Source organism: Centropristis striata, chromosome 9 (genome assembly GCF_030273125.1).
Source record: "Centropristis striata isolate RG_2023a ecotype Rhode Island chromosome 9, C.striata_1.0, whole genome shotgun sequence".
Taxonomy (NCBI): domain Eukaryota; kingdom Metazoa; phylum Chordata; class Actinopteri; order Perciformes; family Serranidae; genus Centropristis; species Centropristis striata.
The window spans coordinates 19,593,087-19,615,242 of record NC_081525.1 but is presented as its reverse complement, the minus strand read 5'-3'; the positions used below and the strand labels follow the sequence as shown (position 1 = coordinate 19,615,242).

General features: G+C 40.1%; 3 protein-coding genes across 4 annotated transcripts; 1 reads left to right on the top strand and 2 right to left on the bottom strand.

Moving 5' to 3' along the window:
* Positions 1-1,192: 1,192 nt before the first annotated feature.
* paics (phosphoribosylaminoimidazole carboxylase, phosphoribosylaminoimidazole succinocarboxamide synthetase) lies at positions 1,193-12,298 on the bottom strand. 2 transcript variants are annotated; one of them, XM_059340648.1, is made up of 15 exons: positions 11,887-12,298; positions 11,192-11,665; positions 11,045-11,104; positions 9,896-10,519; positions 9,040-9,117; positions 8,589-8,737; positions 6,773-6,815; positions 6,484-6,681; positions 3,414-3,592; positions 3,135-3,314; positions 2,930-3,043; positions 2,757-2,840; positions 1,866-2,046; positions 1,627-1,785; positions 1,193-1,533 (listed from the first exon to the last, which is right to left on the bottom strand). In XM_059340648.1, exons 1-15 carry the CDS (start codon positions 12,281-12,283, stop codon positions 1,367-1,369), a joined length of 3,087 nt encoding a protein of 1,028 aa, XP_059196631.1. In that variant the 5' UTR covers positions 12,284-12,298; the 3' UTR covers positions 1,193-1,366. The 2 variants fall into 2 exon arrangements, with proteins under 2 accessions (XP_059196631.1, XP_059196632.1); XM_059340649.1 differs by lacking the exons at positions 8,589-8,737; positions 9,040-9,117; positions 9,896-10,519; ... (1 more) ...; positions 11,192-11,665; positions 11,887-12,298 and adding an exon at positions 6,949-6,967.
* On the top strand, positions 7,054-17,433 carry ppat (phosphoribosyl pyrophosphate amidotransferase). The gene is made up of 11 exons (XM_059340651.1): positions 7,054-7,637; positions 12,752-12,818; positions 13,115-13,321; positions 13,531-13,643; positions 13,723-13,868; positions 14,046-14,118; positions 14,214-14,365; positions 15,243-15,370; positions 15,480-15,701; positions 16,060-16,180; positions 16,689-17,433. The coding sequence occupies exons 1-11, from the start codon at positions 7,510-7,512 to the stop codon at positions 16,865-16,867; spliced, it is 1,536 nt and encodes a 511-aa protein (XP_059196634.1). The 5' UTR covers positions 7,054-7,509; the 3' UTR covers positions 16,868-17,433.
* Positions 17,267-22,144, bottom strand: si:dkeyp-117h8.4 (uncharacterized protein LOC572032 homolog). Its single transcript, XM_059340650.1, has 9 exons — positions 21,941-22,144; positions 21,744-21,807; positions 20,242-20,297; positions 20,044-20,077; positions 19,919-19,944; positions 19,762-19,837; positions 18,202-19,677; positions 17,704-17,746; positions 17,267-17,622 (listed from the first exon to the last, which is right to left on the bottom strand). The coding sequence occupies exons 1-9, from the start codon at positions 22,016-22,018 to the stop codon at positions 17,613-17,615; spliced, it is 1,863 nt and encodes a 620-aa protein (XP_059196633.1). The 5' UTR covers positions 22,019-22,144; the 3' UTR covers positions 17,267-17,612.
* Positions 22,145-22,156: the final 12 nt, after the last annotated feature.

Sequence of the window (22,156 nt, the reverse complement as noted above, 5' to 3'; positions counted from 1 at the left end):
TAAAATTAATATTCTAACTCTAACAACTAAGTGAAACTTTTGTGAGATTTAGGAGCCGGGAATTATTGGCAGAAATTGAATATTAATGTTAGAGAGTTTAACAAACTGAAAGTAAGAATTAGTCTTTTCATTAGCTTATGAGTCCTTAATACAGGTGCATCTCAATAAATTAAAATATCATAGTTAATTTTTGTCAGTAATTCGATTCAAAAAGTGGAAATAACACATAATATAGATCCATTAAACACAGAATGAAACATTTCATGTCTTAATGTATTTAATTTCTTCTAATTATAAACCTCACTGCTAGATGCCACTATAACTAAGAGTTTCCCAATAAGGTATGACAGTGGAGCAGCATGCACAAAACCAGGTGCCTGCTCATAAAAGGAAGTGCAGAAATGCTAGGTTTATTTTTCCATCATCTGAAATTTTTTTTGTTGATTTGGTTTCATGAAGCAAATTCAACACAGTTCCCTGCATAAGAGGGCCGTAATCACTGAGCAGGAAATGTGGAAATAACTTTATGGAACCGAATATGAGCAGTGGTGGAAAAAGTATTCAGATCCCTTACTTACGTAAAAGTACTAATACTACAATGTGAGATTACGCCACTACTAGTTAAAGTATTAAAAGTAAAAGTACTTGTTATGCAGAATGGACCCACTTTGTTTTATATGCATTATATTTGTATTGATTCATGTAAGCAGCAGTTCATTTTCCCAAGCTAGGGCTCATTTTAACCACTAAAATATAGTGTTATGTGGTTTAATTTAATAAAAAAGTTAAACCGCTTTAAAGTGATCATATATTTTATGTTACTCTCAACCTGAAAAGTAACCAAAGCCGTCAGCTAAATGTAGTGGAGTAAAAAAATAAAAATTTTGCCTCAAAATATAGTGGAGTAGAAGAGTAAAGTTACATAAAATGGAAATACTCAAGTTAAGTACAAGTACCTCAAAATTGTACTTAAGTACAGTACTTGAGTAAATGTACCTAGTTACTTTCCACCACTGAATGTGAGCCAGGCTAAATAAGCAAAGCCTGGCATATTTGATAAACCGTTTTTATGGAAACTGGCTCCCCTATATGGCGTGCAGAAATTTCTAATGCATTCAATGCTTCTCCCGCTATAATATGTCCAACAGTACCCATGAAAAAGGTCTCATGAAAGGACTAAATAACCAAAGCATTTAATTAAGAAGCTTTTAATGATCTCTTGTTTAACTGGAATGATTCATGTGTGAGAAAGTACATGTAGATTTTATCTACCATTAGTGGGTTTCACTGTTAACAAGACACAACATTGACAGACAGCTGAGCCCTGAAAGAGCCCACTAAGGGTTTTAAGGGGTCTTGAGCCACTTCAGAGGCTGCAGGCCTGTAACTTCTTGTCAGCCAGCTTGAGAGACACCCAGGTGTTGAGCATGGACGCCCTCAGCTTGCACCACACCAGGTGGTTGTTCAACCCAAAGATCTGCGCGGCAAACTGAGCAGCGGCTTCGGGGGAGAGGATTGTCGAGCAGCCAAGACCTGCAGAGGGGGGGCAGTGCAAGAGTCATGCTTACTATGATGAAGAAAATGACATTTCAAATTAAAACCTAATACAGGCAGTGCTCTGCTTACCACTTGGCATACGCAGGGATGACCAGACATCTTGTGCACCCCAGTCTGGAGTGAGAGGGGGGCAGTTGATGACGGGGTACGCCGTGTTTCCGGACATCACCGGGCCGAGGCCGTTACTTCTGCCGGCTACAGCCACAAACACAGTGGGCACGCCGTCACCTGAGGGAAAGCATACAGGGATTAGGACATGACAGATGACTCAATCTGCACTTCTTTAGAAAGTGAGATCTAATACACACCTTCGTATTCTGCTTTGATGCGGAGCGTCTCGTCTGGACCTTTGTGTGCAGAGGTGACTCTCAGGATGCAGGTGATCCCATAGGCGGTGCAGGCCTTTCGGATTTTTTCACAGTGAGCCATGTCCGAGGTGGAGCCCATCAAAACCACCACCCTGCCGCCAGACTGGGGTTCCAGCAGCAGCTACAGAAACAACACAGCACTCGTCAACTCAAGTTCCAGTTTATACTAGGGATGGGCGTTTTGGAAGGAACCTGCCAACTCGAGTATCTATAACGTTAACGATCAATTAATCTATGTTTTTATGCATACTCCAGTATTAATGAAAATATGTATACATGGGCAAAATAAAATATACATATACACAGTACTACGCAAAAGACTGTTTTGATAACGACGTTTTTATTTTGAAAGGAAGAAAAAAGACTTCCTGTCAATAGTAAAACTAACTCAAGTGAGATTAAACTGTAAAGAAAACGTCAAGGAGTTTAAGGTTTTACGTTTTAGCCCCCCGAAGAGGCATGAGGTTAGTTTTCACAGTAATCTTACATATTTAAGTGTGTTTTGTGTTTAAATAAGTTTTGGATAAAATGAAACTCCGTATTCATGCTAGCTAGTGAGTACTGATACGCAGTCATAGGAAAAAAAAGAAAATACACAGATTAAGAATTTGGTCAATCACTAGGAATTTTTAATCATCGATTAATTATTCCCATCCGTAGTTTATACATCTATTTAAAGTGAGACTATGCAACATTAGCTCCATGAGTGGAGGCCACACAAACACAATTCTTGAATTACATGTGAACTACTGTATGTGTGTCTGTAATAACGGATTGAAAGCAAATAAAAGTCTGTTCAGATAACAGTATATTGGGACAGAATCAGTGTACCTTGACCCTTTCGGAGACCCACTCAAAGTTTCTCTTCACCATCTGCATGGCCTCAGGGGTGACTTCTTTCAGGTCACGGTACACCTAGGAAGTCAGGAAAACAAGCCATTTCAGCTTCATTCTCTAAAAAAGGTTGCCAGAATGAAACAGCAGGACCAAAGAGAAGTCCTGACCTGCTTATCCTTCTGCTGGCTTCGGTCTCCAGCCGGCCACAGCCTCCAGGAGTCGTTGTCGATCACGTCAGCGAGGACGATCTCTTGAGTCTTCACATTCACGCCAAACTCGATCTACAAGCAGGGACGGTTGATTTAAATGGTGAAGCAGCTCGGTAGGAAAGTGTCAAGATTAACCAGCAGAGGGTGGTGCTGCACTGCATACCTTCATGTCCACCAGCGTGCAGTTCTGAGTGGCCCAGGCCTTCTCCAGAATCTCAAAGATGGCCACAGTGCTGCGGTTCATGATGTCCACCTCGCACTGACCGATGGTGAGCCCAGCCAGAGAGAACTTATTCTCCAGCAGCTGCTCCTCAGACCACTGGGGGTCATTGTTGGCATCATCCTACATCACAAAGCAACGGATTAGATAAAGAAGCACGCATTTTGACACTTGTATTTTAAGTGCTGTATCTTGCCAGTTGAAATGCGGTCTCAGACTCACTTTAAAGAACATCTCCATCTTCAGCGGGGAGAAGCGGAAGCCCTCCTTGACTCCTGGATTTCTCTTGAGGAACGATCCAGTCGCCACTCTGCGACACACCCACTCGATGGGAATCATCTCACAGTGCGCCGCGATGAATGCTGTGTCCGACATCTGCTTCACAAAGGCAGTCTTAATGCCTGGGAGAGAAAAGAATAGATGTTAAATATCAGCCTTGCATTGAATGACTCCCTCAAAAAAACAAAAAAAAAAAAAAAAACGATTTGTCAATTTAAAATGCATAAAAATACTAAAAATGCTCCAATTATGGTCTCTTGATATATGTAGTCGTAAAGTCAATTTAAAAATTGTGAAAAAACACCCTATTATGGGATGTCCAAAAATGATCCCCTCAAAAAAAGAAAAAAAAATCATGCTATAACATATAACATTTTGTCAAAAATGGTCAGAATTTGAAATGTCTACAAATGCTTAAAATGGGTCAATTCTGGTCTCTTGATACAGAACCTTAGGGCTCCAAAAGCAAAACTGTGTCCAGAGCTGTGAACAAAGTAAAGCAACATCTAAAACTCAATTAGAATTGTACCCGTAAGTGTTGATTTGAATAACAGACAGATGCTAAAAAGTAGGGTTCGTAATGATTTTTCAAATTCAAGCACTTCAAGGCACAGAAAACAAAAAATGCCCAGTCTTGAAGCCTTCATCACATCTAAAATGTTACTATAAAAGAAATTGTAGAAAAATGAAGTTTATTGAATTCATTCATATCTACATCAAGCAATGTACACTACACTTGATTTAGGCTCTTCTTCCCTTTTGCTGTCAGAAGCCTGGAGACAAACAAATATGACGACAGGATTGTTTAATTTCCAATATGTAAAGATTTTTTGGTTTACAGCACTAATTGACGCCAGAATCTTAATATATATTTTTACAAATTAGGTTGTTTTTTTTTGTTTTTATATAAATTGGAGCATATTTATTACTAGAGCTGCAAAGATTAATTGTCAACTATAAAAAAAATTAACTGCAAATTACTTTTAATTGGTTTGAGCACATTTAAAAATATAAGAGTAAAAACTTATCAACTTATCAATACTGAATATTTTGTATATTTTTGACAAATGGAAAAACTGAGTTGTGGATGTAACAAGAAATGTGTGGATTCCATTTTGAAGTTAGGTTATAGACAAATCAAGTAATTAATTGGGAGAAAAAAAAATTGTCAGGGTTAGGAATAGCGCTGCAACTAACAATGATTCTAATTTCATTGTAACAGTGCTGTGAAACACAGCAGTACTTTAAAGATCTCAAAGTTGTGTCATGTCCCTAAAATTAAGGTTAAATGAGGGAGATGTGGTTCGCCACGTTCTGCTGAATTAGTTTCAAGTCACAAGACAGAAATTACCACACTCATGAGTGGCATGTGGGTTACAGGACTTACCCAATTACTGTTTAATTTAAAAGGGCAGTTATTTTGGAATATAGGCTTTTTTTTTTTTTTTAAGACCTATCAAACATGGACACACCATGACTCCTACATGCATCATTGTTACTACATGGCCCTGTCAGACCTGGAAGTACAAGCATGAAATCCATTTAAAAAAGTAAGATCAGCAAATAAAAAGTCAAATGAATTTTAATTTTGTCGTCAAGAATGAAAAAGTGGTGATATAATATTCTACAGTTCTCCGTAGAGCTTAAACATTTGGTCAGTTAACATAAATTATTTTCAACTTTTAAAATCAATAGTTTCAGAATTTTTAAATAAATAAAAAAATATATATGATTCCAGTATTAAACATGTGAGTGTGTGTGTTGCTTACCTTTGACCTCGATACAAACTAAATCTCTTCTGGTTTTTGACCATTTGTCAGACAAAACAAGGAATGTATCAACTTGGTCTTTAAAAAGTAGTGGTCCACTAATGTGTGTTTTTCCCCAATGATATTTTTTGGCTTCTGATAAAAGATAATTGAATTATTTAAAATTGCTGAACTTAAAAGCATTTACAATTTACCTTTGTTGCTGCTTTCTTAAGTAGATCTGGACTCTGCCTGCATTGCACTTATTTTAAGAATGCAAAGTTAATAGTTTTAGTGCACTAAACAACAGCACATTTTAGCAGAAAGCAACATCTCCTCGTTTATGAAAGAGAATGAAAATGAGATAAATATATAAAGATCAATCTACAGCAGATGCCTGCAGATGTACTTGTAGACATTTTTAATGTGGCCGTTTGAGCACAGGAATCAGTGAATTATCTAAAAATGGCATTATTCAACCAGACTAATTGTCTGACTGATTAATCACTGCTTTAAAAGAACTTTGAATGGCATTTTTACCACCAAAAATGTAATGGAGGCAACCATGAATAGGTAACAGAAAAGGTACATACAGTCATCGAAAAAATTAGACCACCCTTGTTTTCTTCAAATTCTTCTTCATTTTAATGCCTGGTACAACTAAAGGTACATTTGCTTGGACAAATATAAGCTAATAAGAGTTTAATTTAAGAGCTGATATCTAGCCATTTTCCATGGTTTCCTTGAAAATGATTTTGGTTATCAAGAAAACCCTGGAAAATGGCTAGATATCAGCTCTTGAATTAAACTCTTATGAGCTATTGTTGTAATTATATTTGTCCAAACAAATGCACATTTAGATGTACCAGGCATTAAAATGAACAAGAAATTGAAGGAAAAGGGTGGTCTAATATTTTTTTTCCATGACTGTAGATCAAAGTTGGTCTTTCCTGCTGTGTACAACCACCTCACTGACCTCTGATCCTACCTACTAGGGTCAAACTGCTGAGGGCTGTGAGCCCACACATTAATCTAGTGAAGAACTTATTGAAAAATCAAAAACAAAAAGGCGTGTGTGAGGGAGTGCTAATAAAGACAAATACCTCTGCCATACACACACACATGCAATCCCATAGAACATTTCTCAGCCTGTGTGAAAGTTGCCTCAGGGGGAGTAACGTTATGATGCAACAGCTCCACTCACACAGAACCTGAGTCTCTTTTGAATTAATCTACTAATTAAAATAACTTCACTGAGTGCTCACCAGACTCCTGCAGCAGCTTGAACACGCAGCTCGTGGTTTTGTTAGCGATGGCAGCCTTGCCCTCCATTTGGTCTTTCCTCACGGCATTTCCAGCTGTGATCTGGTCTTTGGACTGGACCAGAACCAGTCCGGGCTGGTCCACGAGCTCAAAAATCTGCTTCGTCTTTCCCTCATTGAGCTTCTGGCCGATCTTCAGCTCTATAAAACACACACAGAAACAAAAGGAGCAACATTAAACACTTCGCATGCATCATGTGCACTCAAATATCTATTACCTGTTGTGCTGTACCTGATGTGGATTCCATTGTGGTGTTCCTTAACAAGCGGCACTCCTGAAACACAAAATGAAAACTCAACTTCGCAAAGTTGCAAGATGAAGAGGGAGCAAGAGGCGTGCGGGCAGAAGAAGAGGGAAGTGGAGCCTGTCTTACGTGCTCTGTTAACCAATCACATGTGTTAACTCACCTAGCCAGCCAATCACTGCAGCGCAGTAAACACCACATGGGGGGAAGATGCTCCAACTACAAATATTTTCTAGGACAACTTTTTTTGGAGTTTACCCACAAAACTGACCCCATTTTCTCTCTGACAAGAAGGTTGATTTAAACATTTTATCAAGAGAAAACAATTGGCCGCTCAACCAAATCGATTTATCAGATTTAGACAAGTTGCTGCCCTCATTAAAACACACCACGTGTGATAGGGCAGTTCAATATGTTTGATTAGACACGTTTTGATAATGTGATATCACTCACAGTGGTCTGTTCCTCTGTTAAAGCTCCACTCAAGTGTTTTGGGTTTTTTTCGTTTAACTTTTTTTCTTCTCGGGACTCGTGATTTCGCGGAAACTTCAACCATGTCCTCTGAGTTTATGTTGTTTTAACGAGCCGCGTTGTACGCTTTAGTCAACTTGTTGCACGTGCTCGGTCTTTGCTATTAGATTGTACGCACGAGCTTTATTGCCCAGGCAACCAAGCACGAGACTGACCGCCTGGTTACCGGAGGAACGAGACAGACCGCGACGGGATGGAGTTCGAGGAGTCCGGTATCGGGGAAGAGTGCGGGGTTTTCGGATGTGTGGCAGCCGGGGAGTGGCCCACACAGCTGGAGGTGGCTCAGGTCTTAACTCTGGGGCTGGTGGCCTTACAGCACAGGTGAGTTAACCAAAGGTGTGTGTACTCTTTTAAAGTGAGTGTTTTGTTTTGTTTAAAAAAATAAAAATAAAAACCCGGATAAAGATAACACACCAAGTAGTGTCCAGATTTTTTTTTACCCTGTAATTATTTCAATCATCTATATAAATTCTACAAAGAAATACGAATTCAGTGTTTTTACTTTAAAATAGCAGTTTTTCATGTAGTGCATTACTTATTGTTTGTTATTATGTGTCCTCAGTTTTGTATGTAAACGGAATCATTCCTTCCAAGTGATATTCACTAAACCAGTTAATTGTCTTAATTAGTAGATATTTCCAAGTAAAATGTAATGATGAGGAGGGACATCAGTGAATCTGCAATTTACTTGTGTATTTTCATAAAATAAGTGGTTCTATTAAATAAATATTACTTAGAAAAAAATATATATTAGGATTGCTTGTTTAAGTTGACCAATACTCCAAAAAAAGTCATCTTAAATTCTCACATTTGAAATCCTTGCAACGGATGAATTAATTAGAAGTTACAGCTTTAAAAGATGACACACAGTCTATCCTAAAATGAAGGAATAAGATGTATAACGTGTGGGTTTGCAACATGTCTTCAGCACAGCAGCACATGTCTTTTCTGGCCTGATAAAGAATCATTTCTTCAATTGTTTACCAATGTTTTGTACTTGGGATACATGATATTATTGGCATGTTATCTGTATTGTCTGATACTGGCTTTAAAATGAGAAATTAAGTCAAATATCCGCCAATACTCAGATATGCTCCAATATAGTAAAGTGATAAAACAATAGGATGCTGCTTCCTTCAATAAACACTCGACTCAAATTATTTGTATTGGAATTGGCCAAATGAGTTGTAACATTTTGGCATATCAGCGAACAATCCAATATCGTGCATCCCTATTTTGTACAATTTATTACCTGGGATTAGTAGGCATTACCTCTCTGTGTGGGGATGGATTGGTTGAGGCTATTGAACAGACTGAATTGATCTTCATTATCGGGATGGGATCCGGCTCTTCTTTACACTGGGCCTCCATGTTATCTGAGCCAAAGTCCAGTTTTTTTATGGGTGTCTGGAATGTGGGGTCTGAAAAGGGGAACAAAAGCAGCTTTAAAATCTATTTATTACCCTTTATATAATCTCAATTCTGTTAATTGCAAAAGTAAGTTCTAACACAACATTTTAGATCTTCGTGGATGAGCAAAGTTTTTTCCTCTTGGTCTGAGTCATGAGTTGTGCTTCTTGTTAGCAGTTACAAATGCAGCTTTATCCATGATTTAATTATGAGGCTCCAATCATGGGACTGGGTCAGACATTACAAAGGTTTCAGTCAATTCTGGACACCATGTGACATACAAAGTGATCACAGAGGGAGGAACATTTCATACCTTGATCCACAGCTTTCCTCTTCAATCTTCTGTTTGCTGAACAGATGTCCTCTCTCTTTACACGATTTTCAGAAGAGCCTGCAAACAACATTCGCACTTAGGAGACAACAGCCCATTCTTTAAAATAAAGTGGCTGTTTTCAGTGTTTTTATTTTAGCTTTTGGAAAAGGTTGTTTACCCATCCATTTCAAGGATTTTCCTAAATTAAGATTTTTAAAGGGTCAGCTGCTAAAATCACAAACCATTCAAAACACATTTTCTTATTCATCACTTGAGGTCACTTGAGGCATATCTTGCCATGAAGGCCATAGTCTATTGTCTTTTTGCACAAGATGGATTTTTTTCTGCTGATGCTGATAATCGATCATTTCACATTTTTGTTAAAAATGAATAAATTAATTATTAATTCATTAATAAATTATATATATATATATATATATATATATATATATATATATATATATATATAGTGCCAAAATATTAAAATTAAAGGCTTTGACAAATCTGTTAACTAAGACATGTCAAAGTATACTCCATACCTGTTTATTAGGCGGATCGCAAACTAACTTTAAAGGTGCATATTGCCACCTACTGTATCAGAGTGTATAGATGCTGAACTTGTTGAGTCAATGAAAGCCATAGGCTTTGTATTATCGGTTGATAGTACATAACGGTAATGGTTAATATAAATTTCCCATTATCGACCAATAATTTATTGGCACGATATGGATCATGCATCTCTAAGACGGATATAGAATCAAAAGGTTTCTTGAATGGATTTTGGTAACTGATGTGTGAATTGTTTTCATCAAACACCTGCCTACTAGACATGAATAAATAATAATACTGGGCTCACTTGTTGTTCTGTGCTGTTGATCCAAACGACGGTCCTGGACTTCATGCAGCCTCTGTTCTTCTTTGTTTGGTGTAACATCGCGATGTATAGAAGAGACTGAATCAGAACTACAAGTTCTGTCCTCAGTTGATGCCCCCGTTGTTTTCACTCTGTTCATCTTTGTCAAATAGACATCCACATGATCGTTTTCCCCACAGCCCTCCACCATCATAAGTCTGCTTGAATCTGCTTGGTGGTCTGCAGTTTCGGTGTCATGAGGTGAGCCATTACTTGTGCGATTCATAATGGCATCCACCTCATCGTAGAACCTCATAAGGCGCCTGGGGTCAGCCTCATCACTCTTTCCTCTTTGAAGGGAACGATAAAGGTACTTAAGGTTTTTGTACTTGGTGTGGCACTGCTTCCAGTCACGTTCAATGCCTTGCTGCATTAACCTGTTGGAAATCTGGACAAAGATGTCTCTCTTTCTAGTCGAGCTCTCCAACTGCCTGCACACGCGCTCATCGGACCAGACTTGAATTAGCGCTCGCACTTCCTGGTCGCTCCAGTTTCGGCCTGTGTCGGACACCGTGACCACGTGGAACTGGTCAGAACTGGATGGATCTGTGAGTGATAGATGGGCATCTGGAGAGAATGGAAATAGATTGGAGAAAGAAGATTACACTTACTGTAAACGGGAGTAGTTACAGAGTGCTGCAGAGATGACATATTTTTGTAGACCGACCTGGAAGTTAGCATCACCCTGGTTCCTTTGACAAAAAGCCAATTGGATTTTTTCATTTGATTATTGCATAAAATAAATCCTGTGGCAAACAAAAGTTTTGGATTCTTCACAGTTCAGAACCACTTTTATGATTTTTAAAGAGTAAATGCAATCACCAGAAGCAAAAAGCGGCCCTTAGAAACATTTTGTGCATCCCCTCAATGAGACAGTAAGACACATAAAAGCTTTACACTTCAAAATTCGAATGGTATATTTACTGACATATTTTATGTTGTTGAAGAAAACGTAAAAATCTCTTAACGTTGTGTTTGCCACAGACCTTATTTCAATCGTCCAACCAAAAACCCATTTAATAGACCATAAGACTTTGAGATAAGGGAACCAAAAGTGTAAAAATTGACTATTTTCTGCATCATGTGGTGTACCTGTTCCTCTCCATTTTACTTCCATGTCTGCATCCATATCGTAATCATCACTGTTGTCATCTGAAAAAAAAAGCAGCAAAAAAATGATTCTGTTCTGTTCTTTTAGCCCAAAATACAAAACTACTGAACTGCAGAACAAATACATACCATCATCAATTTCAATGACTACCTCACTTTCTGAGGCTGGTGTCTGTAGCCTCCCTGCTCCCATCTCTCCATCGTACAACCTCTTCTGCATCTCTACGCTCCCGTTTTCCAGTCCCCGGTCCAGCAGAATGGCTTCCACCTCATCAAAGAACTTCATGTACTTCCCCGGGCCTCCTGCGCCACTGCCTCCCACAGCGTGAGCGCTTTTAGCAGTCTTGTAGTCATATTTCAAGTTCTTGTATTTAGTTCGACATTGTTTCCAGTTGCGTATCACCCCAAAGTTTCTTTGCATCTGACGGGCCATCTCTTGGAAGATGGACTTGTTGCGTAGTGTGCACTTCAATCGCTCTCGAACGCGCCGGTCAGCCCAGACACACAACAGTGCACGCACCTCATCGTCCGTCCAGTGGCGGCCCCCCTCTTCAGCCACACTCGGAGTGTAAGGAAGAGCCCTATGGATTATACTCTTGATACCTGTACACAAATACACACACTGTTTAATCTTTGGCTCAATTTAAAGAATACGTTCAAACTTGTAAAGAAAATGTATTCGAGTCTGACTTCAGACTTTGTTTAAAATGTTTAGAGCAACTAGCATAAACTAGTTTGACTGACATGCTTGTTTATCTTCTGATCTGTCAGTTGATTAAAAATGTGTTTACATTTGGGGTTGAACCTTGAACCTGATAATTTACCTTCCTGCATTGGGATAGTGACAGAGGAAGGGTAGATTCCTCTTTGATTAGCCACATCTTCCACCTCTTCCTCCCAGCTCTCCACTGGCCTTCCATCCACTCCTGGGCTGTAGTTTGCTGAAGTGCCTGCTGCTGCGTCTGGCTTCCTGCTCTGAAGTCCCAGGCTCTTGCACTTGGCCTGACACTCCCACCAGCTGCGCACAACACTGAGCCTCCTCAGACGCTCTGAGATCAGCTCAAATGTGGTTCTGCTCTCAGCTACGTGCTGAGCTCCCACCTCGTCCCACATTGACATGAGAGCCAGCACCTCTGCCTCCCCCCACTGCCTCTCCACCGAGCCTTTTTCCTCTGCCACCTCTCTTTCACCTCCTCTTTGTCTCTCTGCTCCTCTCTCCATGTTTGAGCTGACCTGGAAACGCTTTCTTTTCCCCAATCCGTCTGTCTCTGCAGCCCGGTTCCCTAGGCAACCAGGCGGTTAAGCCTGAAAGCAACGCCTCCATGCTGAAAAGCAGCCTCACCACTGGCTTAAGCTGTGTGCTGAGGGGGCGGGACCAACTGTAATCCGAGAAGCAGCTTGGTATACAGGCTGAAACTGCAGCAAGGCGACTCTCTGTATATGGCAGCTCCACTGCTGAGAAGCAAAGCAGACGTCTCTGTTTGTTTTTTTTTCTTCTCCTAGTTCCTGTTTCATTTTGCTTGAACCAAACCAGTTTGGCTTGCCTCAAGGCTCATGCCAAGCTTTGACTATAAACAAGTTTATTCATGTTGAGTCTCACAAAAAAGAGACTGAAAGATGATTCATTATAAAACTCCCTTCCCACTGATATATTTACTCTGTTACATGTGATTGTTTGTGTTCACTCAGGGGTCAAGAAAGTGCTGGGGTTGTCACAAGTGATGGGGCCAGTCCACCCACATACACAACCCACAAGGTAACACTGATCCTGACTTGAAGACCTTTGTATAATTAGACTGAAGCAGAGTTTAATTCACACTGTTCAAACACAAGAATTTGGCTGCAGTTCGTTAAAGATGCAACAGAAATAAAATCAGTCACAGATGTACACACAAGCACATAGTGGCCAATATATCCTAAAACGTGATCACACTCAGACTGTAGCCTGGATTTCCACTCTACAGCTTGACAGCTGCATGATACTGTTTACTTGTATTATTGGTGCAGGTTGTGTAACTAAAAAACAACTCTCACTGATTGCTCTTTTTTTAGGGAATGGGATTAGTGAGCAGTGCTTTCCCACCCGAGGCTCTTCTAAAACTGCGCTATGGTAACCTCGGTATTTGTCACACACGCTATTCAACTACTGGGATCTCAGAGCTGCAGAACTGCCAGCCCTTTGTGGTGGATACACTGCATGGCAGGATTGCTGTAGCGCATAATGGAGAGCTGGTTAATGCTCATGCCCTGCGGAAAAAGGTGAGGATGGCCTCTTTACTCGCTGTACCTGGTGCATGTCAATGACCCTCTGCGATAACCCTCTGCAACTTTTTATTTATGGTTACAAAATCCAACAATGTATGATGCATATGTTAATATAACCGCTATACACAGTGTGCATAACATCTATATATGCACACTGTGCATCGAAGCCTATCAATTCTGATTACGCCATTGTAAATGTGCAGGTAATGCGTCATGGTGTGGGCCTCTCCACCAGCTCAGACAGTGAGCTCATCACCCAACTGCTGGCACTGACTCCACCTATGGAGGAGCGGGACGCACCAGACTGGGTTGCCAGGTCAGTGTTAACACTTGATGCTGTATAAATATAAAAAAATATTTTCTAAGCTATTTAATTGTTTTTTTTATGTTTATAGAATTAAGAATCTGATGACTGAGACCCCTACGTCATACTCTCTGTTGATGATGTTCAAAGATGTTATCTATGCGGTGCGTGACCCTTATGGAAATCGCCCCCTCTGTATTGGACGGATTGTTCCTGTCTCTAAACTGCACAGTTCAGGTAATAATAGTAATGATGTCTCAAGCTATAGACTATTTAACAACAAAGTGTCCACTCAACATGTCTAACTTATACTACTGATAAATACAAGGCCTCACAAGAGCTTATCAGTGTTCAAGCCAAAGGTCATGTGTGAGCTGGTGGATGATTTACTTCATTGTTTGTCCCCCTGTCCAGGTGCAGGAGAAGAGGACACTGAGGGCTGGGTTGTGTCATCAGAGTCCTGCAGCTTCCAGTCCATCGGTGCCAGGTCAGTTTTTTACCACATACTGAATGTAATATTTTCTGCACCATAATGAAAGTGTTGTGGCTAATGGTCATTTTCATGTCCTCCCTGGTTCTCAGGTATTACAGAGAGGTCTTGCCAGGAGAGATAGTCCAGATATCCAGGCACGGAGTCAAGACTCTGAGTGTTGTCCCTCGCCCTGAAGGAGACCTTCCTGCCTTCTGCATATTTGAATATGTTTACTTTGCCAGACCAGACTCTATTTTTGAAGGTTTGAATAATAGTTATGGAACAGTCTTTATATCACTCTGATCTTATAGGGATGGTTTGGATTCATAAGGGGGTTACATGAGGCACTTCTCTATAGTCAGTGTATTACCTACAGTACATGGGGGTCAGCACCCCCCCAGTTTGGAGAAGCAGGAAGGAGTACGGCACAGAACCTAAACAATGTACTGCTGTGGACGGAGCAGCAGTTCAATATTTTATAGGGTCCTGAAAAAGGCCAACCTAAAAAAAAATCAACATCACTTTAGGTATATACTACATTTGGAGTAGTTTCACTGCTATCTTTCCGTCAGACGGCCTTGTTGTAGTTGATGTGCGGTGGGGGGTCTGAAAAGCCACAAGATCTCTTTGGCATTATTTTTTTTTTTACCTCACACAACAAAAGAGCTGTATTGTCAGTTTGTTTGTGTTGGTGTGTGACTTTGGCTAATCAGAAATAACCATTCAAAGCACCAAAGTCATGTGATAACACAAACTGCAACATTAGACCAACATCTCCCATGTTGTGCCAGCTAAAATTACTGTTTTTTTTCAAAGGAGCCTGGTGGCTAAGCATAGATAACTGCTTCTGACCAAAGTGGGTGTCTGACAGCAAGGTAAAACGGTGAAAATATATGTACTCTTCAACTGATTATATATATTTTTTTAGGTCAAATCTGTTCACAGCGATACATTGCTTAGCTTTGGTAAATTAGGTAGGTAATACGCTGACTCGGGATAAGTAGCTCATGCAACCCCAGTTAAAAAAAAATCTGAACTATCCCTTTAAATGCTTGACTTCCTTGTAGAATAAAGAATAATTGTAATAAGTGGGCATAAATGAAGTTGCATGATCAGTATTTTCTAACACTGTTTTGCAGGACAGATGGTCTACACTGTCAGGCAGCGCTGTGGTCGGCAGTTAGCCATCGAGGCTCCAACAGATGCAGACGTGGTCAGCACTGTGCCAGAGTCTGCAACTCCTGCTGCACTGGGCTACGCTCAGCAGGTCTGTCTACAAGCTGTCTGCTCTGACTGTAAAGACACGCTGGAATACACCCACCTCCTGATGGACCTCTGTCCTCACATGCTTTTCTCTGCCTGTTCTCCCCTCACAGTCTGGGCTGCCGTATATAGAGGTTCTGTGTAAGAACCGCTATGTGGGGAGGACATTTATTCAACCGAATACCCGCTTGAGGCAGCTGGGAGTTGCCAAGAAGTTTGGGGCTTTGACTGACAACTTTGCAGGGAAACGAGTGGTGCTAATCGATGACTCCATCGTCAGAGGCAACACCATCTCCCCCATCATAAAACTGCTGAAGGAGGCCGGTGCAACTGAGGTTTGTCCATCAAGGATGTTACATACTTTTGTGTATTGTGTATTGTAGTGTCAGGATCTGTCCAGATATCCAAAAGACTGTTAGTTAAAGACCAAGATCTAAAAAGCGCATCATAAAAAGGTGTCTTAAAACAGGTTGAAAAGTCAATTCATTAAAGCTTCTTGCAGACAGCCGCTGACAGGCAGCCAAATGAAACAGACAGTTACTCTGATTAAAATGATTAAAATTTCAATTAAAATTCTCTGGTTTTGAAAATTGTTTTTTTCTTGTAGAAATGAATCAGGGCATTTCACATTTTTCCACAACATGGACAAGTTTGGAACAGGTGAAATTCTGATGCGTATTTTCTCCTTGATAGGTCCACATTAGGGTGGCCTCGCCACCAATCAAACACCCCTGTTACATGGGTATCAATATTCCAACCAAGGAGGAGCTCATCGCCAACAAGCCAGAGTTTCAGGATATCGCTGGATACATAGGTTAGTACAAATGCAGCTTGTTCAATGCATTGTTTCCTTTGGACAATTTTCATGCATCAGGGCAAAATTATGAAAGACAGGTGCATCTCAGTAAATTAGAATATCATAGAAAAGTTTATTTATGTCAGTAACTCAATTCAAAAAGTGGAAATAACACATTATATAGATCCATTACACACAGAATGAAACATGTCATGTCTTATATTATTTCATTTCTTCTAATTATGATTATGGCTTACATTTAATGGAGACCTACAATTCAGTGTCTCAAACTAAATTGAATATTACAAAAGGACAATTTTAAAAATTGTTTAATCTGGAAATGTTGGCCTCTGAAAAGTATGTCCGCCTATATGCACTCAATACTTTGTTTGGGGCTATTTGGCTTGAACTACTGGAAATTGACATTTCCGTGATATTCTAATTTATTGAGATGCACCTATATATTGTTTAGTCTTGCTCATAGTCAGCTTGGTGCATCCCAATTAACTCTTTAACTGCCGTGTAGGTGCTGACAGTGTTCAGTATCTGACTGTGGAGGGCCTGGTATCAGCCGTTCAGCAGGGAATCGCCTCCCTCCAGCAGAAGGACAAGATGATCACTTCCAGTGATTCAGCTCCCAGCAAGAGAGTGGGCCACTGTACTGCCTGCCTGACGGGGAAATATCCAGTGGAGCTGGAGTGGTAACACCATGACCAACCATTACAGCAGCACTGCGGCTTTACTGGAAGCTCCCACAGCTGATATGAAACTTTCTCTGTAGACTGGAATAGAAGTGGTCAGGCATTTCAGTACTGCTACCTTGGACACTAAATGTTTTATACAGCAAGTTGTCTCTACAGAGGATCATTATCCTGCTGTCTTTCACTAGAGTTGAAAATGTTACTTTTGGAGACTTGGTGGTTACAGTTTTACCTAGAAACAGTAGTGTAGAAATGTGCAAGTGTACTACCACACAACATTGATGCTTTTGTTTTTCAAGGTTACCATGTAAATGTTTTTTTCTTTCTTTCAGAAGTGTTTAAACTAGACTTAACACATCAGGAGCATTAGATATATATGTCATGTCAGAAAAACGCACAAGGCTTGTGACCAAAAAGGTGTCTTTATTTTCTTTATCAAGTTTACTTTTCTACCTATATCTAAAAAACAATTATGTTCTTTGTTTTGGGTCTGGTTGTTGAATAGTCTGTTTTCTGAACTTTAAATCTATACATGAATTTAATAAAAACATGAAATAATAAACAGAGTAACTGCAATCACAATAAGTATTTTTTTCCTTCAGAAACAGCATATTGACACATTTAACAATAAAAAGATCAGAAATAAACATGGCTGTATTACCTGAGAAAATAATGTAACATAACACAATACTATTTTACATTTGTTTGATGACAAAATGATAGTCCTTCTGTGGCATCGCCACTGGTCATCACCACTTTCTGCAAATATTGAAGAAAAGAGAACAGTTAGAAACAAATGAATGCTCAGAGGCCAGAGCAAACATAATTCAGTATAATCACCTGGGAGAGGAGCAACTGGCCATTCTGCTCTCAAGTGAACTTCCTGTTGAATGAAGCATCGTGAAAAAAGTAATCAGAATTTTAGTCCTTTAAAATAACGGAACATTTACAATTTATATGCTCTGTGTAAACAGCCTGCACTTCAGTCGAAGTTTCACTGAATTTAGTCATGTGACTGTCTCTGCCGAGTCACTCATTGTTTCACAGTTGGGCTTAAGATTTTAATGGGGTTTTTTTTGTTTTTTTTTACAGGATTTGGTTAGTGCAAACCGATTCTTTTTTGGCAAAGTTTTAAATGAGCCTTATAGAATACATTTTAATAATTTAAAACTCAGATTTAATAGCTTTCCTGTCAGTTTGGTACATGAAGCATAAGAGCAACAGAAAACACGCTGGTGGATTTTGGGGTTCAGGGGGTTTACAGTATACAGGACATAAATAAAGTCTTCTGGAGTATTATATAGTGATTTTTTTTTTTTTATAAAAGAGGAAGCTCACCCATGCCAGAGAAATCAGCTGCAGACACATAGTGGCGCCGATTCATCCAGGTCTCCTGATCTGCAGAGCGCTGCTGGGGACCGGATCTTTGGAACATGCTTGGATTAGTGGAGCTGTAGAAGAAGCCATCATCAGACTGCTCATAATCAGATGTGGAGAGACGGCGCCTCGGCATCTCTTTCCTGTGGAATCTGGACGTTGGGGAGGACGGGCAGTACTCGTCCCTGAATCGTTTGGACTGGGGCCGTTTGTCCCAGTCTAGCTCCCTGTGGCGCTTCCTCAGGACCGAGCATTGAGGCGACAAGGCGAGAGCTGCCAGAGACGAGGAGGAGGGGCCTCTGCTGGCCTCCGAACTTCTGGCACAGATGCGGCAGGTGTGCTTATTAAAGAAGGATGATTTGCTCTGGCAGACAAACTTGTGGTAGAGCTTTAGAAATTCCTTGTCAAGCTTCTTTGAGGGAGAGTAGGAGAGACTAGCTGGCAGGGAGGAGTCAAAGGAAAGATGGCGTCGCAGCCTGTGGCGATCTTCTGGCTGAGGTGAACGCAGCTGTGGGAAGAGGCAGCGAGGAGAGTTTTGTGGGTAAAGCATCCTCAGGGGCACAATTGGCTTTTGTGGAGGGATGGATGTGAATCTGGGCTTTGGAGGCTCTGTGGAGAAGCTCTCCATAGAATGAGCTCTGGGGCTTCTGGAAAAGGCATGAGGTGATCGACTGAGGCCGCTCATCAGCCTCTCTCGTGAGGGACTCTGCCTGACCGGGGAGCCGTAGATGTCTGACCTTTCCATAGCAGCTGCGGGTTCTGAAGCGAACACGGAGCAGCGATCAGTATGCGGTGAGTATGCAGTGAGAGAAAGCCTTCTTGGCCTGGGAGACGGTTCCATGGAGGCTCTTCCAGTGGGATAACAAGGTCGTGAAGGACTTAACATGACGATGGAGGGCCGTTCTTCCAGCTGGGATACTTCAGACACATTGAAGGTCTCATTCAGCGAGGTCTCGTTTGGAATGGAGGGCCTGGAGAAGTCCATCACAAGAACAGGCTGGTGCTGTTCTCTTCTCATCCTCTTCAGTGGAGACTCCTGCATACTGACCACCTTCATGGGAGACTGAAGGGTTTGGGCCCCCATGTACGGCCTTTTCGCAGGACTGATGGTGATCTCACTGAGCGCCGCTTGGCTGATCGTGTTTTTTGGGCGTCTCTTGGTTTGTCTCTGCGTGACAACGAAGGTGCTGCTGAGATCGCTTCTCTTTGGCTGCTGGCGCCACCTGCGGTACCTCCTCAGCACCGAGTCGGCGGCCTCAGAGACGTGCTGCCGACGCCAGGCTTTCCCTATCCGACTGATCATGCTGGGGTAGAGCTCCACCAAAGAGCTGCCGTTACTTTTCAGAGTCATTTCCAGCTCCTCATCTTGGTCCTCAGGCTGGACCTCAATTACACTCTTATCCAACGAGCTCACAGTCAAGTCATTACTAGACAGACCTGCAGGACGCAAAAGAGGAGAAGAAAAGTCACTTTTTCATTTCAATTTCTGCAAAAGCATGCCAGTTGCTTTCTTTCCCTTACCATCATCATCTGCAAAATATTGAGAGGGGGAAGCACAAGTCTTATCAACCTCCCACTCTGGATGCATTGAGTCCAACTGTTGGAAACAAACCATAATGAAGTTAAGATATGCCAGATATTCAAGACAGAACTGTTGAAATAAACACTGTAAATTTACCTGATCATCTCCTGTAGTGTCCTGGGCTGTGGGGGAAGAAATACCAAAGTAATCAGTTTAATAAATATACAACTTATAAACATCTCTGTAAATTGCTTTTCTTGTTTTAGCTTATGGATACTTACAGTTTACTGAATCCTCAGGGAAATCGGTCGGGCTCTGAGGAAAAAATAAGTGTTTGATTATAATAGCTGTTCATATTTTAAATATTTGTATAAACTGAGGACTCACAGTCTGATGGCAGATGATAAACCTGCTTTCTAAATCAGGTTATTGTATTTTGCTATATGTGGCTGCAAAAGTATATTCATAGCGACCCAAACCTTTGATTCCACCTTGTTCACCATGACACTTGCTTGCGTCATTTGTTGTAGAAGTGCTTCATCATAGAGGAGTCAAGACAGAAAACATACACATTGAGACAAGGCCATGTGACAACTCCTGAACTGCAGGGATGGAAACAAATCACTGACAAAACAACACCAAACAATCTGCTGTTCTTTCCTAGGGTTGAAAAATTGCAGGAATTTATGGGAATAAAATTTAACATGGAAGTTAAATACAGTTGGGGAAAAGTTTATATTAATGTTAATGGATGTAATACAGTTCGTTTAAAGTACCCCCACCAGTTAATTGCAATGGAAAGTTTCCGATTTGGAATACTTCCAAAATCCCCCAGTTTAGCTTCCCATGGAAAGTTTCTGGAAATTTACCATAAATGATCCACCCCTTTGCAACCCTATTCTTTATAAATCAAGAATGGATAGTCTGACAAAAGCCTTCAAAGCAAATATTGTTTATTTACAAAAAAAACTGAGTGGTACGACGGAGTATTGGGGCCACATTTAGAGAGAGAAAAATATTATGAGATTTAAGTCGTTAATATTAAATTAATTACGAGAATAAAGTTTATTTGTTTATTAAGGATCCCCATTAGCTGGTACCTTAGTAACCAGCTAGTCTTAAATATTTAACTAATTACGAGACTCCGTAGTAAAGTGGTAACCTAATTTTAGCTCACGTTATTTAATGTATAAATCTAAGTTAACCCATAAGAACCCAGACCCAGTTATCCTTAAAGAAAAATTAAAGGAGATATACCACAGAGCAAGTGGAACACATAGAACACATTTCTGATATTTTTTAAAATAAAAAATACTATCCCTAAATATCAAAGATCTGTGATGTGACATATAAGTTACAATGGGTGTTTATGGTATTTTTGTTTATAATATTTCTTAATTAAAAAAACAAGACATTTTCTGCTTGCAGAAACACAAATTTGCCTTCCACAACCTTTATCAAAATTGTGACATTAATAGTGCTGTTTAACAACAAATTATTTCTCAGCTTTGTTTTTAAGTAAAATAATAATAAATCAATAATAAATAAAAACAAATAATTTGCCTTTTAGTTTGCATCTCCATAACATATATCAAAATTGTGACTTTAATTTGTTCAGGAAATATGGTCAGAACAAGTTAAATGCAATAAAGGACACCCTATTAACAGATTATAATTGTTAAATGGGTTTACACTTAGCCTCGTAAAAAAAAAAAAAAGCTTTTGAAAACTAGCTACTTTTTCACATTTCTGTTTCTAGTCACACATATTTTAGAGAGGTCACTTCTTGTCTAAAACATGACCACCACACCAGGGTGTTGAGTATGCGTCGCTTAGGGATTTAATGAGCTAATGTGAAGCATAAAGCTGAATATGGGAGATTATAGAAGATTTAAAGTGTTTGTTACACGGGTGTCACCATGGGTTCTTATCATGGGTTAAGTTAATAAACTATATAATAGGTTTTTTTATGTCAACTTACTTTTGACTTTTGTGCGGTTGAAATCCACCAACATCCCCCCACCTTGGTATTCGGACTTTGAATACTGTTGAAAGCAATTGCAGAGGTAATATTAGGCAAACTCACATCTTGGTTATTTATGTTTTAAAGGTTACGTTCATTCAAGCCACCATCGTTTACTTCATGCTCACGGTAACGTAAAAGCCTCGTTAACTCACCTTTTCTATGATTCGTCCCAGAGACGTTTTGTAGTTTAAGCTATTTTCTGTCAGTCCTGTCTCAAAAATATCGTCCATGTTGCATGAAAAAGGTACTTTTTCTTGATGTTCACAGGGCGCAGAAGTAGCAGGCTACTTGATGTTAAAACAAAAGACGGTTTAGGTTCAAAATGTTTCTCTGCCAAATAGAGACAGATGATTGGACACATTGGATAG

Excerpts from the sequence above, each read along its gene's own strand:
- si:dkeyp-117h8.4 (XM_059340650.1), bottom strand. The coding sequence starts at position 22,018 with ATGGACGATATTTTTGAGACAGGACTGACAGAAAATAGCTTAAACTAC. Across the intron at positions 20,298-21,743 it reads CAACCGCACAAAAGTCAAAA|CACTTCTACAACAAATGACG; the intron begins GTAAGTTGACAT and ends TCTATGATGAAG. Across the intron at positions 17,747-18,201 it reads AGCTGATTTCTCTGGCATGG|GAAGTTCACTTGAGAGCAGA; the intron begins GTGAGCTTCCTC and ends TTCATTCAACAG.
- paics (XM_059340648.1), bottom strand. The coding sequence starts at position 12,283 with ATGGAGAGAGGAGCAGAGAGACAAAGAGGAGGTGAAAGAGAGGTGGCA. Across the intron at positions 3,593-6,483 it reads CAAGCTGCTGCAGGAGTCTG|GCATTAAGACTGCCTTTGTG; the intron begins GTGAGCACTCAG and ends TTTCTCTCCCAG. Across the intron at positions 2,841-2,929 it reads GCCAGCAGAAGGATAAGCAG|GTGTACCGTGACCTGAAAGA; the intron begins GTCAGGACTTCT and ends CTGACTTCCTAG.
- ppat (XM_059340651.1), top strand. The coding sequence starts at position 7,510 with ATGGAGTTCGAGGAGTCCGGTATCGGGGAAGAGTGCGGGGTTTTCGGA. Across the intron at positions 15,702-16,059 it reads AGGAGGCCGGTGCAACTGAG|GTCCACATTAGGGTGGCCTC; the intron begins GTTTGTCCATCA and ends TCTCCTTGATAG. Across the intron at positions 16,181-16,688 it reads GGATATCGCTGGATACATAG|GTGCTGACAGTGTTCAGTAT; the intron begins GTTAGTACAAAT and ends ACTGCCGTGTAG.